The sequence below is a fragment of the Fukomys damarensis genome, unplaced genomic scaffold (genome assembly GCF_012274545.1).
Source record: "Fukomys damarensis isolate Sample0158 unplaced genomic scaffold, DMR_v1.0_HiC HiC_scaffold_2, whole genome shotgun sequence".
NCBI classification, from domain to species: domain Eukaryota; kingdom Metazoa; phylum Chordata; class Mammalia; order Rodentia; family Bathyergidae; genus Fukomys; species Fukomys damarensis.
Genome location: NW_022900914.1, coordinates 22,740,449 through 22,754,889, shown reverse-complemented (window position 1 = coordinate 22,754,889; position 14,441 = coordinate 22,740,449). Strand labels below are relative to the sequence as shown.

At 37.5% G+C, this 14,441-nt stretch overlaps 1 protein-coding gene across 2 annotated transcripts in view; it reads left to right on the top strand.

Annotated features, from left to right (window-relative positions):
• The first annotated feature begins 1,467 nt into the window (after nucleotides 1-1,467).
• The window catches only part of Thada (THADA armadillo repeat containing), a 316,151-nt gene continuing 303,177 nt past the window's right edge, over nucleotides 1,468-14,441 (top strand). The window contains exons 1-10 of one of the 2 annotated variants that reach the window (XM_033763831.1): nucleotides 1,468-1,620; nucleotides 4,282-4,381; nucleotides 4,680-4,774; nucleotides 5,235-5,365; nucleotides 8,109-8,257; nucleotides 8,374-8,406; nucleotides 8,635-8,683; nucleotides 9,892-10,079; nucleotides 13,186-13,280; nucleotides 14,164-14,384. In XM_033763831.1, coding sequence (XP_033619722.1) covers nucleotides 4,306-4,381; nucleotides 4,680-4,774; nucleotides 5,235-5,365; nucleotides 8,109-8,257; nucleotides 8,374-8,406; nucleotides 8,635-8,683; nucleotides 9,892-10,079; nucleotides 13,186-13,280; nucleotides 14,164-14,384 — 1,037 coding nt within the window. In that variant the 5' untranslated portion in view covers nucleotides 1,468-1,620; nucleotides 4,282-4,305. The remainder of the gene's footprint in view (nucleotides 1,621-4,281; nucleotides 4,382-4,679; nucleotides 4,775-5,234; nucleotides 5,366-8,108; nucleotides 8,258-8,373; nucleotides 8,407-8,634; nucleotides 8,684-9,891; nucleotides 10,080-13,185; nucleotides 13,281-14,163; nucleotides 14,385-14,441) is intronic. The other variant, XM_033763829.1, reaches the window with a different exon arrangement.

The following is a 14,441-nucleotide window of genomic DNA, read 5'->3' as shown; positions in this document are numbered from 1 at the left end:
TTTTTTTTTTTTTTTTTTTTTTTTTTTTTTTTACAGTAGCAATCATTACCTCTTAACATTGTCATGTTTTCTCCTAGGATACCTCCCATTGTGTGGGGTGAAGAGTCAAAATGTATGCTCCTTACTTTCAAATAGTTTGATGAGAAAGGGAGAAAAAAAATCTGGGATCTATTGAGGGTTATGTAATTATATCAGTAGGATTTAAGTAACACATATTAAGAACTCTTAAAATGATCACAATGATAGTGTTATGTACACATTATCATAATTAAAAAAAATCTTAGAGCTCCTGAAGAGTAACAAACATTGCAAGAAACTGTTTCAGTAAAATATGTGTGAGTACTTATATGTACTGGGTTCCAAAGTACAATGTACTTCTTACTATTAGTCTCAGTCACAAAAATATTATTAGGAAAAAATTATCGTAGAGGAAGTTCTCTACACACTTACTAGTTGACACGCATAAAATAATTCACTGCCGTACTGCTAAGAGTATGAGCTGCAAAGAATTAAAAGATCCAGAGGTACTAGAATGGATATGTAAATCTAGTACAGTATATTAAGTAGTGGGCTACTACGTAACAGTGAACGAAACAACTCCAACCACCTGCTTTTGTGTGGTCCCCAAAGCAAGGCTGAAAGCAGAGAATTACTGGAGAATAAATACACAATCCCATAAACAAAGTTAACAATCATACAAAACAAGATCCTGATTGGTGAAACATACACTTGTGGAAAACTACAAAGAAAAATAGAGCAAGGTGACACAAAATTCAGAAAAATAATGATTTAAAGCCTAAAGTCAACTAAAGTGGCTCCTGGAATGTTCTTATTTCCTCAACCAATGCTCCTCAAGAAAGCATCATGCCGATTTCCTGATCTCGTCCCCGCTCCTAGTGCAGTGTTCAGCACCGTTTTCATTTATTTTTAAAGGACCGGTGTGACCATTTATAGGAGCTGTGATATATATAGCCTTTAGGGGCAACTTTCAAAGAGCACTCTGCCTGTACAGCTCATTAACTAGTTACTGAGTGAATAAATGCATTTTGGCGTCCGTTTATTAGGGCACTTCACATTTTCGCCTAAACTCTTTTGGCTTCGGCTCAAACCTTACCCTATCTCTCCCCGCTGTGCAGTCGCTGGGCTCCCAGTTCCCAGGGCCCGAATGCAAAGTAGTTTTCATTCTGTCTTGGAGCTGGGTAAAATGAGTGGAATATCGGACAGAGAGAAAGGTGTTTCCCAGGCAAACAGGGTTGAGGAGGCCACAGCTTTTGCCGACCACAGTAGGGGTACGAGGTGGACAAAGCTCCCACCCACTCACTAGGATGGACACCTTCGTTAAGGGTTCTACAACGAGCCAGACACTAGCAAACCAAACCTCCCACGGTAGCACCCCCACCCCGTGACGTCATGACGTCGCCAGCCTCTCGATTGGAGGAACTGAGTTCCGTTTGTTCTCGCGAAGTTTCCTCTTCCAGGTCCTGGGCCCGCCTCCTTTCGCCCCGACCCGGTAGTCAACCGGAGATCACGTTGCGAGCAGTGGAGACGTCGTAGACTATACCAGCTTCCGGGACTTGTCCAGATAGCTGCGACTCAGCCCAAGATTCCCAAGGCCACGAGGTTTGGCATACAGGCACTTTGCCTGCCAGACCCGCAATAGCGCGGGACTCTGCTGCTAGCCGCTCGCCCGGGCAGTATGGAGAGTCACACCAATTTCCGGTGTTTTAGCGTCGCGTTCGGGGATTGTGAAACTGATTTCCTGTCTTGTAGGTCTCCATGGAGACTGCCCTTTAACCGCTTTTTTTTTTCACCTGTCATTCTTTGGGCTCCACGTGGTTGGAAATCTCCCAGATAAGGGTGTGGGACTCAGAAAGGTGTAGACAGGAGAGAAGCAGCAATCAAAAGAGAAGCAATATGTGAGACCCACAAATTGAATGTGCTGGGCACCTACTTTATGGCCGCCTAATCTGGGCACTGGGGGACGGGATTTTTCTTACTGGGGCGAGGATGGGGAACGGTTCAACAGGACACACGTTTAGGCTTAGATTGAGCACGCATGATCACCGACTGTTTAGTCCTGAGAGTTGCAGAAGCATATTCTCTTGCAAAATTGAACAGAGATTGTCTCCCCAGTTACCTTCCTCAGTCCATTCTCACTGCCCTGGTCACTTTCCTTGGAAGTGAACCTTAGTTATTTCCCTAAATCTAATCATATCACTTTGCAAATTAATATTCTGTCATTGACTTTCAAGCTACGTCTATTTTGATTACCATTTTTTTTGGTTAAGTGTTATTCACCTGCCATTACTGTATTGATTTCTTTTTTTTTCTTTCTCTCTTTTTTCTTTTGTGGTACCGGGGATCTAACTCAGGACCTTGCACTGGCCAGGTAGGCGCTGTGCTGCTGAGCTACTTCCCGGCCCTGTATTGATTTCTTCTATGGACAATAAATTCTTTAGTGTCAGGACTAACCTATCACTTACCTGTAGAATGCACTTTACATACCAGGCTGCTCACTCTCACCCTCCTGCAGGTGTATACCCCTTCTACAGCATTCTGGCAAATATTTGCTAATTCATTTGCTCAGTCACCAAATATTTATTAAGCACCTACCATGTGCCAGGCACTGTTTAGGAGTTGAGAATTAAAACACTGTACAAAGCAAAGTTGCTGCCTTTATAAAGTTAACTATCAGAGGAGAAAGTATATAAGAGTACTGATTAGTATAATTTTAGGTAGTGAAAGTGCCTTGAAGAAAATAAAGGGATGGGTGTGTGTGTGTGTGTGTGTGTGTGTGTGTGTGTGTGTGTGTGAGAGCGGTGGTCATGAAAGGCTTCCCTTGGGAGATGGTATTCAAGCAGAAACTTGAATGATGAGATGGGTGAGCCTTGCAGAGATCTGGTGAAATGAGCATTCACAGGCAGACTGGGAAGAGCAAACCCGGTTAAATGGGAGTAAGAGCACCAGGAAGTGCAGAGAGTCTTAGGGAGGCGAAGAGTCAATTGAAGGCTTGGAATGTGGCTCATGTGCCAATGTGTGACTTTGATCCCCAGTACATGGGAGCCTGGGAGATGGAGATGAATAGCAGAGGAAGCCATGGCCAATTATGTAGGACTTTGAAGGCCAGAGTCTCAACTTTGGATTCTGTTTTAAGTGTAATTAGAAACCCTTGGAAAGTTTTAAACAAAAAGTAAAAATTTTATGGCTGTTTTTAAGATTGAAAAGATGGAGGAGAATGGACTCTTCAGAGGCAAGGGTAGAAATAAAGGGAGCAAGTTAGGCTGGATCAGGAGTCCAGGAGATGGGTGTTGTGTTCAATCACCTTCTTCTCGGATATTCCCCTTTTGGGAAATTCTGTTTACAAATGGCTCATTCCTTAGTTGCACCATAGAGTTCTTCCTTTAGTTTGAGCTGAAATGTGTCACCCTGGAGTGCACTGACTCAGCCTTTTCTGTAAAGTAGCCCAGCAGCTATTTTAAGGGACACGTCTTGTCTTTTCTCCAGGCCAAATAATTTTGGTTAACTGTTCTGTTTCCTGAAAGAGTGACTCTCCAGACCCTTCAGAAATCCCGTTGTTCCTCGGAATGTCCATTGTTGTGGCTCCTTCAAGTGTGTGTCCATCCTTGGATCCATCTTCCATTCTTCACATGTCACCTCACCTCACCTGACTTAGGAATCATTCCCATCCTTGATCTGACTGGCTTCTAATATGGCCTTTAGTCATCATGTTGTGCTGTTGGCTGACATACTGAGCTGTTTCAAGTCAAGTTTCACCTTCTGGCACCTTATCTTGTATTTCTCTTTGTCTACGTGTATATGTATATGTGTGTTTTTAAATATAAAGTTTTACATTTCTTTTTCATCTTGGTAGACTTCATTTTGCTTGTTCTAGTTCACTGAGCTGATTCCATCATTCAACCTGTCCTCCCAGTTTTATATCTGTTATTAATGCATTATTTTATGTGCTCTGATGTTTACATTGTAAATATTGCTGAAAATGCTAACTACATGACAAGAGCCTTGTGACATTTCCTTTATGGACTTCTGGATGACATGGAGTCATTGTATAGGCTTTGAATAAGGTTCTTTAGCCCATTATGAAGCCATTGACCTGTTAACTACAAGCAACCTCCTAAGGGTAGTATGTAAAAGTTGCCAAAGAGGCTATAAACATCCTGGGGAGAACAAGACAGCACCCCTCAATAAAGGATTATCTGGCCCAAAATGTTGAGGTTGAGAAACCCTCTAGTAGACAATGAATTAAACTCTTCTTTCTTTCAGAGACTACTGTTAATTCTGTCTAAAATGGGTGTAAAGAAGAAGAGAGAAATGCAGGTTACTGCATTGACTGTTCGTCATCAGGACCTTGAAACTTTGAGATGTAGGTGATTGCTTATTTTTATTTATTTAATATATTTCTTTTCCAGTTTGCAAGCAGGGTATTTTAATCTCTGGTACCCAAAGCACGCAATATTCAAGTTCTGTTTAATACTTTTATATTTATTGCATTCAGTTTTGGCTGTCAAATGGTTTTCTTAGATGTCCATCTGAGACTGTTTTATTTGCTGTTTTGGTTCAAAAATTTGAAAATTTTGTAGAATGCATAGCAGAGTTAAACACCCACACACACATATACATTATTAAGTCATGAAAATTTTTTTTGTGTGTGTGTTGTATAGCTTTTGCTGATGTGGAAGGGAAGAATCTAGCTTCTTTGCTGTTAAATTGTGTGCAACTGAAGGATGGAGTGTCACAAATCCATTATGTTAAACAGGTAAGGCTGAATTGTTCGTGGACAGATCTTGAGGATTATCATGTTACTGTGGATTTTAAAAATTGAAGGGAGGGCAGGGAAATGGGGAAAAAATAAGAACCAGGGTACACCATGTAAAGGTACAAGTTCCCAATGATGAATGTAACTGTACTGTATACCTAAAAAATACCAATAAACTTAATGGAAAAAAAAGAAGAATGTCACAGATTTTTCTTTACCTTAGGCTAATAATAGATATGTGATTCTCAGTGGAAATCTGTATGGAAGATAAGGAGAAAAGTAGGGGCATGGGTTAAAAAGGTTAATAAATACTCAAATAGTCATTTAAATTAGTATCCTTAATAATATAGTATGGAAAACACTTCACTGTATAATTCAGACTTAAAAGAATATTTGAAACCATGTTACTTTGCTGTACTTGAGATTAGAAAACATTACTTTGAATATTTTTGAATTACAGATTGTGCCTTTACTGGAGAAGACAGATGAAAATGGTGTATGTGATCCAGCTATTCAGAAGTGTTTGGACATTTTAGCAGGCATTTATTATTCTTTGAGTGTAAAGAATCCCTTGAAGAAATTATTGGCAAGGTAAGGATAACATGGAAGGACAGTTGAGCATTAGAAAAACTAACCAATGCTTCTTTCCTGTTTTGATAAAACAAACTGAGATATATCCCTAAAAATTACAGTCCTGTTTCTTTCTTTCTCTTTATCTGTCTATCTGTCCTTCCATCCGTCCATCCATCCATCCATCCATCCCACTTCTTTAGAAATGTAAAAAGCCTTCTTAGATCACAGGCCTTAAATAATAGGCTGTGGTCTTTGGTCTGTGGGCCATAGCTTGCTGACTTCTTTTTGTTTAAATCTACCTTGCTACCTTTTTTTCTCTATTTCTGCCATCTATTCTGACATATTAATACAAGAATATAGAGTTGATAAAAAAATTTCAAACAATATTGAAGTACACCAAATAGTGAGGTATTTCATGATTTCTGGCCTTTCTTATTTTCCTTAAAGGGTTGTCACAACATTTTGGGATCTATCCTTGACTTTTTCTTAGGGCTTGGCATAAGTTTGTTGTATTTTAGTCTTTATTTTTTATATTTATGTGGTCATACTCTACGTAATGGTCCATGGCTTGTTTTTGTCTTTTGTTTTTGTTTTTTGATTGAAGAATGTCTTAGAGATAGTTTCATCTTAGTATAATCCTTTTAAAAAAATTGAAGCAAAACCTGCAAAACCTAAAATTATCTTTCTTCTGTATGTTAAGTATATTTATATTGTACAGAGAGTTTCCAGAGCTTTTTCATCTTGCAAAACCTAAACTCTATACTCATTAAACAACTCCCCATTTTCTTCTTCCCTAGTGTCTGGCAACTACCATTTTGTTTTCTGGTGTATGTCTATAATACAGCACTCTGAGAGGCTGAGGTAGAAGGATCACAGTTTGTGCCTAGCTGAGGCAATTTAGTGTCTTAGTGAGACCCTGTCTCAAAAAAAAAAAAAAAAAAAGATGTAGCTCAGTGTGAAGGCCCTGAGTTCAACCCCCAGTACCTGGAAAAAAAATACTTCCCAGGTTACTAGTAAGAGTGAACATTTTTGTTTGTTGTTTGGTACTGGGGATCGAACTCAGGTCCTTGCACTTGCGAGGCAGGCTGCGGAACCACTGAGCTAAATCCCTGGCCCAATAGTGAACATTTTTAATGTGTGGAATCTGTTCTAATCATTACATACCCTTTGTACATATTCTTGTTAGAAAGTTTTCTTCATTTATAAAATTTATGGGTTTTGTATGTAAAAATATTCCTTTTTTTTCATACTTTAAACTATCTTGATGGTGTCTTGTCTTAATAAAAATAGAACTTTTTTGCTATCAATTCTACTGATACTTTTCTTTATATAGATTTCTCAATTTTATGCCTTGCTTTGGTATGCTTTCTTTAATGCAAGATTATGTAAAACTATTTGTGTGTCTTATAATTTTGTTGTTGTTGAACTTGTAAATCCACCTGGAATTAAGTTTTGAGTGTAGTGTGTTACAGATATGGGAGTCATTTAACCCCAAAGCGTTGATAGTCCATCTTTCCCCACATATTTAAATGTCACCCAGGTTATTTGTTCCTATGTAAACATGAAATTTATTATTTTAGGCTTGCTGATATACTAACACCACACTATCATTTGATAATATGGTTTAATTATTTAACGGAATAAATTATCTCTCTACGAACTTTTTCAAAATATTCTAGTTTTTGAAATATTTTTTCCGAAAAGCTTGAAACTGTTAAAATATTTTAAAGGACTATTAATTTTTGTTTAATTGAAGTAAAATTTATGTAAGTAATTTATCCATTTACTAAACTTTTTTTGGCTGTCCCTGTGTTTTAATTACTCTTGTAGGAACTGGGGATACAATGAATAAAATTGTGTAGAGTGGGGTTACATTCCAAGGGGAAGACAGGAAATAGACAACATTTACAGGATATTAGCTGGTATGAGAGCTATGGAGAAAAAGATCAGATTGCAGAAAGAGAGCACCAAGAGTGTATGTGTGGGGGTGTTAGTGTGAAATAACGGTGTTCCCTTCATATACACTTCACTCAGATGAAATAAGGGGATGTTTGAGATTGACTCAGAAGGTTTGAGGCAATGATGATTGGATATTTGAGGGAAGTGTTCCAAGTGGCATGTTGTAGGACACAGAAAGGCCATATAGTTAGAGTTAAGTGAACAAGGTCAGAACTAATGAGGGGACAGATTGTGCTGGGTCTTTAAGTCTTTGTAAACTGTATTTGTTGGTATGTACTTATGTTGAAGTTGTTGGTGGCTTTTAGGCAGATGATTGGCCCTCCATATCCATGGGTTCTGCATTTATCCAGCCTGGATCAAGATTATTTGAAAAATTATATCTAAACTGATTATGTACAGACTTGTTTTTCTTGTTATTATTCCCTAAACAGTACAGTGCTTACATCGCATTTATGGTATAGGAGATAAGTACTCTAGGGATGATCTAAAGGGTACAGGAGGATGTGCACAGGGTGTAAAAGGAGACAATTGTCTTTGGCATCTGGGGTTTCTGGAACCAGTCTCCCTTGGACACTGAGGGATGATGGTGACATGCTGTTTTTAGTATTATCACTCTGGGGACTAAGAGGGAAGCAAGGTTGAACCAGATGAAAAATGACAGACCAGGAGTTCTCATGATGGTGGTGTGAAGTTGTAATTTTGAAGATTTAATTCAGTATTCATAAATTTGTATGGTGCTTCTTCCTCACATGTCCTGGTGGTTCAGAGTTTTTAGGTTTTTAATATTTCATTCTTTTTCTAGTTCACTGAATGGCTTACCTGAATTTTTTCAAACTGAGGCTATACACAGTTTCACTTCTCATCTTGAAGAAGAATTGAATACTACTGATCTGTACTCTTATAGGAAAGTTGTTGACAATATATCTTCCTGTATGGAGAATTTTAACTTGGGTAAGCTAACACGTTTCTAGTATGTTTTCTGACTTAACACCTGTCATTACATCATTATTGTTAAGTGCTGTTTATTTTGGTGAACCTCCTTACCAGTATTTATTTTTCCATTATAGGTAGAGCAAGTGTTAATAATCTGCTTAAAAATGGTAAGCCCTATTATTTTATTTCATTCTGAGGAGTGAGTGCTTGTGTGAGTTCTTTTGGACTTGGCTCTTTTAATTTGTTGGGCAGTAAGTATTGTACCATAGGTAGGTAACGTATATCATGCTCCTTCTTATAATTTCAGTTGTGTGTTATGGCGATCAATTAGGTAACTGATTTACAATAGAGCTCACAGTTTTAAGTTCTGACTTACTGTATTCTTTTTCTTTCAGTGCTTGATTTTCTGCAGAAGAGTTTAACTGAAATCTTGGAAGAAAATAGGCAAGTGCTGTATGTTTGCATGCTGCTTGTGTGTAAGTGCATACACTAAGTGCTCTGTACAAAGCAAATTCCTAAAAAGGTCTCAGATTGTACTGTTTTCTGTGCAGTTTCAACTCTTTTAAATTAATATTAGTATTATAGCTATTTGCTATTTAATTTTGATAGGTCAAGTAAATTCTGGTGAGAATTAGTGAGGAAGGAAGAGGTCTTCCCCCACTTTGAGTGTTCCTTCTTTCATGGGTGCAGTTTCCCCCTACTGTCTCCCTGAAAATATTAATGATAATTGAGTCTAGTTTATTCATTTAAAGTGTTCTTATCTTTACATTGTTTCTGTTTCTTATAAGTTGCTTTTTTTCCCATATGCTGGGTTTGGTCACTACATTTCCTGCTAGAAATTTTCCCCAGAAGTGTAGTGGTCTTTGGATGGGTATTCATATTTAAGACTATGGCATGGAGAATAGATTTGAGTACATATGCATATGGGAGGGTGTATTAGCTTTCCTGACACTGAATATGATGCCTGACACCCACAGTTTAAAAGAGGAGAGGTTCCATTTGACTCTTGGTTTCAGAGATTCAGTTTATGTTCAGCTGGCTCCAAGGCAGAAACAGAATGGTAAAAAGGCTTCATGGAGGAAAGCTCTTCAAGCCCTGGCAGCCAGGAAGCAGAGAGTGAAGGGAGGATCACTTTGCAGAGGCATGTTCCCCAGTGTCATGCCACTTCCAACCAGGCCCCACCTCCTGACAGCACATTTACTTATGCACTCATCAGTGGATCAGTCTATGGATGAGTATCAGGTCCCTGTGATCCAAGTACCCTCCAAAGGCTCCCAGCTTTGAACATGCCTTTTGGGGAAATTCTAGGCTAGCTGGTCTGTTTCTTAGGGGAACCCTTTGTGTCATTATCTTTACTTCTCTGCTTAGATGATGGATTTGTCATGGTAGAATCATCCAAACTATTGTCTTCATATTCTCATTGCTGAGGGCAAGAAGCTTAAGTCTTGGTTTTGGGCATCTACTGTGTGTATGTTTACCTGTTTCTCCTGTTTGCATTATTGCATTACTGTCTTATCCATGTGTATCGTTTTCCTTCCAGACACTTGTGTTGTTTTATATCCTCTAAAGGAAAACCAATTATATACTGGCTTGGGGATATGAAAACTTTGATTTGAATTTTCTTTTGTAATAATGTCTTTTCTTCTTTGTAGAAAATTTGCCGGAAATCATATTGTTCAAACACAGTTGATGAATGACTTGTTGGTAGGCATTAGAGTTTCAATGACATTAGTACAGAAAGTGCAAGATTTCCAGGAAAATCTGTGGAAAGCTTCCAGTTCTCCCATATGGGGAAGTATGTGTGGCTTGCTGGGTATTTTCACCAAGTTTTTAAGTGACGGTAAGTGTATGGTGGTTATGTTGAGTATTAATCAGCTTTTCCGAGTAAAGGTACAAAGTATATTTAACTGAGTTGTAGGATTTCCTCTCTCTCAGCCTCTAAAAAAGTGGAGAAAGGCTATGGATTACATGGTTTTAATGCTTTTATTCTTTGAAATGTACTAAGTTAGCAAGGGATAATGTTGAAGGACTTTTCTAAGTTTGTGTGTGTATTGTGTGGTATGTTCACAGAAAACCCACAGATTCTTAGTGCTGAAAGCCACAGACTTGAAGTTGCAAAATAAAATTCTTTAGAAGAAATCTCCAAATTTAGAGGGAAGGTCTAGAAAGATTAGTGTAGCTCATTACTCTTTTCCTTAGCAACACGTTAGCTTCAAATAATGACAATAGTTGATTTTGAGCCTGGTCAGTATTATTTCTTTATATCTCATACGTAGCTTTTGTCCATATGAACTGTACCACTCAGAAACCAAATAGATGAAGGAAAGTGTCTCTAATTAATTAATTAAAATGAAATGATGCATCACCATTTTGTAACCATCTGTGATTTGATGTAGGCAGCATTAAGCATCAGTAGTTGCTAACTTACAGGAAAAACGAGATAATATGTGCCGGTTTGAGTATTGTAGCAACTATCTGTCATCTTCCCAAAGGGATTAGATTTGAGAAGGATCCTGTCTCTGGGTTATCTTTCAGTTTGCTAAATTACAGAAGACAGAGGAATACTGTTTTGAATTATAGGTCATATGGCCAGAGTTCTTTAACAAAGAGGCTGCAGTGCAGAGACGAAGGGGCCCACCTGTAGATGAATGTCACCTGAAAGATATTTAAACAATCAAAACAACTGTCACATGTAGAAATGCACTTTAGTTGATAAAACTATTAAAAAAACTATAAGAAAGTCAGTAAGTCATTACTTTAGAAGTCAGGATGAATAATTCAGGATGAACCCAGAATAAGAAAGGGGGTTGGGAAAAAAAATAAAATTTTAAAAACGAGGGTTTGTGACTGGGATGTGGCACATGAATTAACCTTCAGGGCTGGGTGGCCAAGTTCTCTTTCATGGATGGTGAGTCCAGGAGTCATCCTCTTGTATAATTTATTAAGCTGTAGATTTTGGGTCATTCTTTTGTATCTTTTTTATATTATAATAGTGTTAACACAGGATACCTAAGACATAAGAACCTCCGTAAAAAGTTGAATTATCCTTTCTCTTTACCTCCAATGGTAATGTATGTATAACATTTTAGTATAATTTCAATTAATTAATTTATTTATTAAATTAATTTTTTGAGACAGGATCTCACTGAGTAGTCCAGGCTGGCCTTGGAACTCACGGTGATCCTCCTGCTTCAGCCTCCCAAGTGCAGGGATTATAGGCATGCGCCACCATGCCCGGCCAGAATTTAATATAATTTTAACAAACTGTTACTGGCTCTATTTAGAGGTTTTTGTTTGTTTGTTTGTTTTTGTAACAACTAATTGGTTCTGGTTTCACTAAACTGATTGGGATAAAATAGTTATCTTGTTTATGTTTTTAACCATAGTAACTAGTGAAAATCCTAGTATATTATTATCCAGTTAATATTTCCATTTTTCTTTTTGCCTAGGATCTCTGATAGTACTAAAAGGAAAGTAAATTAATAAAAGCTATTTTTTAGACATAATTTATATACTGCTTTTCAGAGGGCATTTGATTTTTTTTTTCTTGATACTTGGGATTGAATCTGGGCTTTCACACTGCCCCCCCTCCCCCATCTGGCTCAGTTGCCTAGGCTGGGATGAAACTTGGAATCCTCCTGTCTCAGTCTCCTTGAGTGCTAAGATTATTGACATGTGCCACCATGCCTGGATTGGATGTTTGATTTTTTTTTTTTTTTTTGTACTGGGGATCGAACTCCGGTCCTTGTGCTTGCGAGGCAGGCAGTGGAACCACTGAGCTAAATCCCCAGCTGATTTTGTTAAAATAGGATTTGTTAATCTAAAAAAAACAAAATCCTGAACACTTTTGTAAAAGACAGAATTTGTGATTTTGTAAGGAGGTGGCTGCTTTTCTGAAACGTTGATGAAATTCAGTGTTTTTCTCCAGGATTTTAATGCTTCATGTATCAAAAAAATGTTTATTGTAAGTAACAGAAAACCAAACTTTAGAGACTAAAGCAAATTTGCCTCCCCTTCTCATATAAGTAGAAGTTCTGCAGCAGGTGATCCAGAATTGCTGTAGACAGTACAGTATCCAACATTTTCTGCCTTTCTGTTCTGGTATCTTTAGAATATTTGGCTTTTACCTGTGTGTTTGTTGCCTCATATTTGCTATATGTAGCTCAAAACATCATGTCTCTGTTCTTTATTTTAATTGGGAAAGATAAAGGTACATTGGCTGGCCTGAGCCCTATCACAACACTGCCTTTAATTGCAAAGGAGATTGAGGAAGCAGGTGTCTTGTTTTTGGCACATGACCACTGCCTAGTAGTCAATTTTGTTATCAGGGATGAAGTGCAGAATGGATATTTAGTAGATAATTCATGGGGCTGTCATACTTCTTAGTCCAGCTTGAATAAATCACCATATTATCAGAGGCTAATAGAGACAGACAAAAAAGAAGCCATATAGTCAAAATCGTTTGCTTTGAGTACAGTGCCAGTAGTGATAGCAGTTTGTAATTAACACTGATATAGGTGCTTTACATATATCATGAAAACTCTAAGAAAAAGTATATGTGTGTGAGTTGGGATACAGAGGCATCAGTGGAGGGGAGGGAACAGGTGGTATTGCCATTAGGTGTATTGAGAGTCTGTTGATGGAGAGGAAGAGAGTGGATGAAGGAAGAGAGAGGAAGGATCACATTTATGAAATATCTGTATGCTGGGCTTAAATGCCTTCATGTTCATTGTTCTTTTAAGTCTTACAATTTGTTAGATAGGAGTTATATTTTCTCATTTTTGAGTTTCTGGGAGGTTAATAACTAACATGTCTCAGACCTACTCAGCTAGGAAGGGGTCAAGCTGGAAACTGTACACAGGACTGTCTCCCCAGAGCGTTTACTTTTTCCACTGTATGGGAGCATCTATGCTTTAACACATACTCTCCCCTTTTTTACCGAATAGGTGACCTATTACAGACAATTCAGAGTACATCTGGATTAGCTGTTATTCTTTTTATTAAGACTATGTTTCAGCCATCTGAAAATATTCCTGAGTTGGTAAGTATATGTCTTTTTTAGAATTATACTTTATTGAGAATTAGATGTGTGTTTAAAAATTTTGTTTTTTCTGTGTTGCTGATTGAACCCTAGATAAAAAATATTTTTAAAGTGAGTTAAAACATTATTTTTTTGCACAGTCTAACTTTTGATGATTTTCTCTTATAAAGAAAAAATCAATAATAATCCCTTGAAAGTTTTATAAAGATAAATTACTGTCAACATCTTGGGTGCGTATCTTTCTAGTTTTTTGTAGTGTTGTTCCATTTATCAGTATCATAAAAGATACTTGTAATTCTAAAATTATGCAGAGATTAATGTATAGCTATATACATGATAATAACTTTCTGATAAGTATATTCTTTTTAGTAATAATCAGCCAAGTCTTATACTTTAGTAATGGAAACACTGCTGGCTTTTGGTTTTCAGTGAATTTGAGTCATATAGAAAATATAATGTGACAGTTTAGTTCATGTTTGTATTTACTACTAGAAAATTTTTTTCTACTTGGTTACTTATATTATCTGGAAACATCCTTTTACTGTTGTAATACTGTACAAAATATGTGCACTATTCTATGAGCTCATACAAAGTAATTGGATAAAACCGAAAATTTTTCTCAGATCGCCTCTAAAAGCTGTAAGCTCATCCACCTACAGGTAGTGAGTGATACATCATGCTCTACCACCAGTACTTTCAAATCAGCAAAAAGTTTATATACTTGGACTTAATTATTTTCCTTTTAATATTAATATAACAATGTAGTGGTTGTGGCTACTTTACCATTATTTTTCCTAGACTATTTCAGGGGAAAGGGATTTTTGGGTTTATATTTTGAAATATCTCTTGAAGTTTTAAAGACTTTATATCCATTATGTTCCAGATTAGCAGTTTACTTCTCCGTTCAGTGGACCATACCAAGGTCCCCGAGTGGTTAATGAGCAGCTGCAGGAGCCTTTGTTGTGCTGACATCCCTGGGTCAGCTCTCTTATTCCTGTGTCAGGGGACACTTGCGATGTTGGACTGGCAGAATGGTGGCATGGGCCCGGGTGGGGAGGCCCTGCTCTTGGATACTGTGCATGTTTTGTTCACCTTGAGTTCACAGTGAGTTGTGATTTTGCTGTCTTTTGTTTTGCTTGGAAAACATTTTAAAGATGCAGC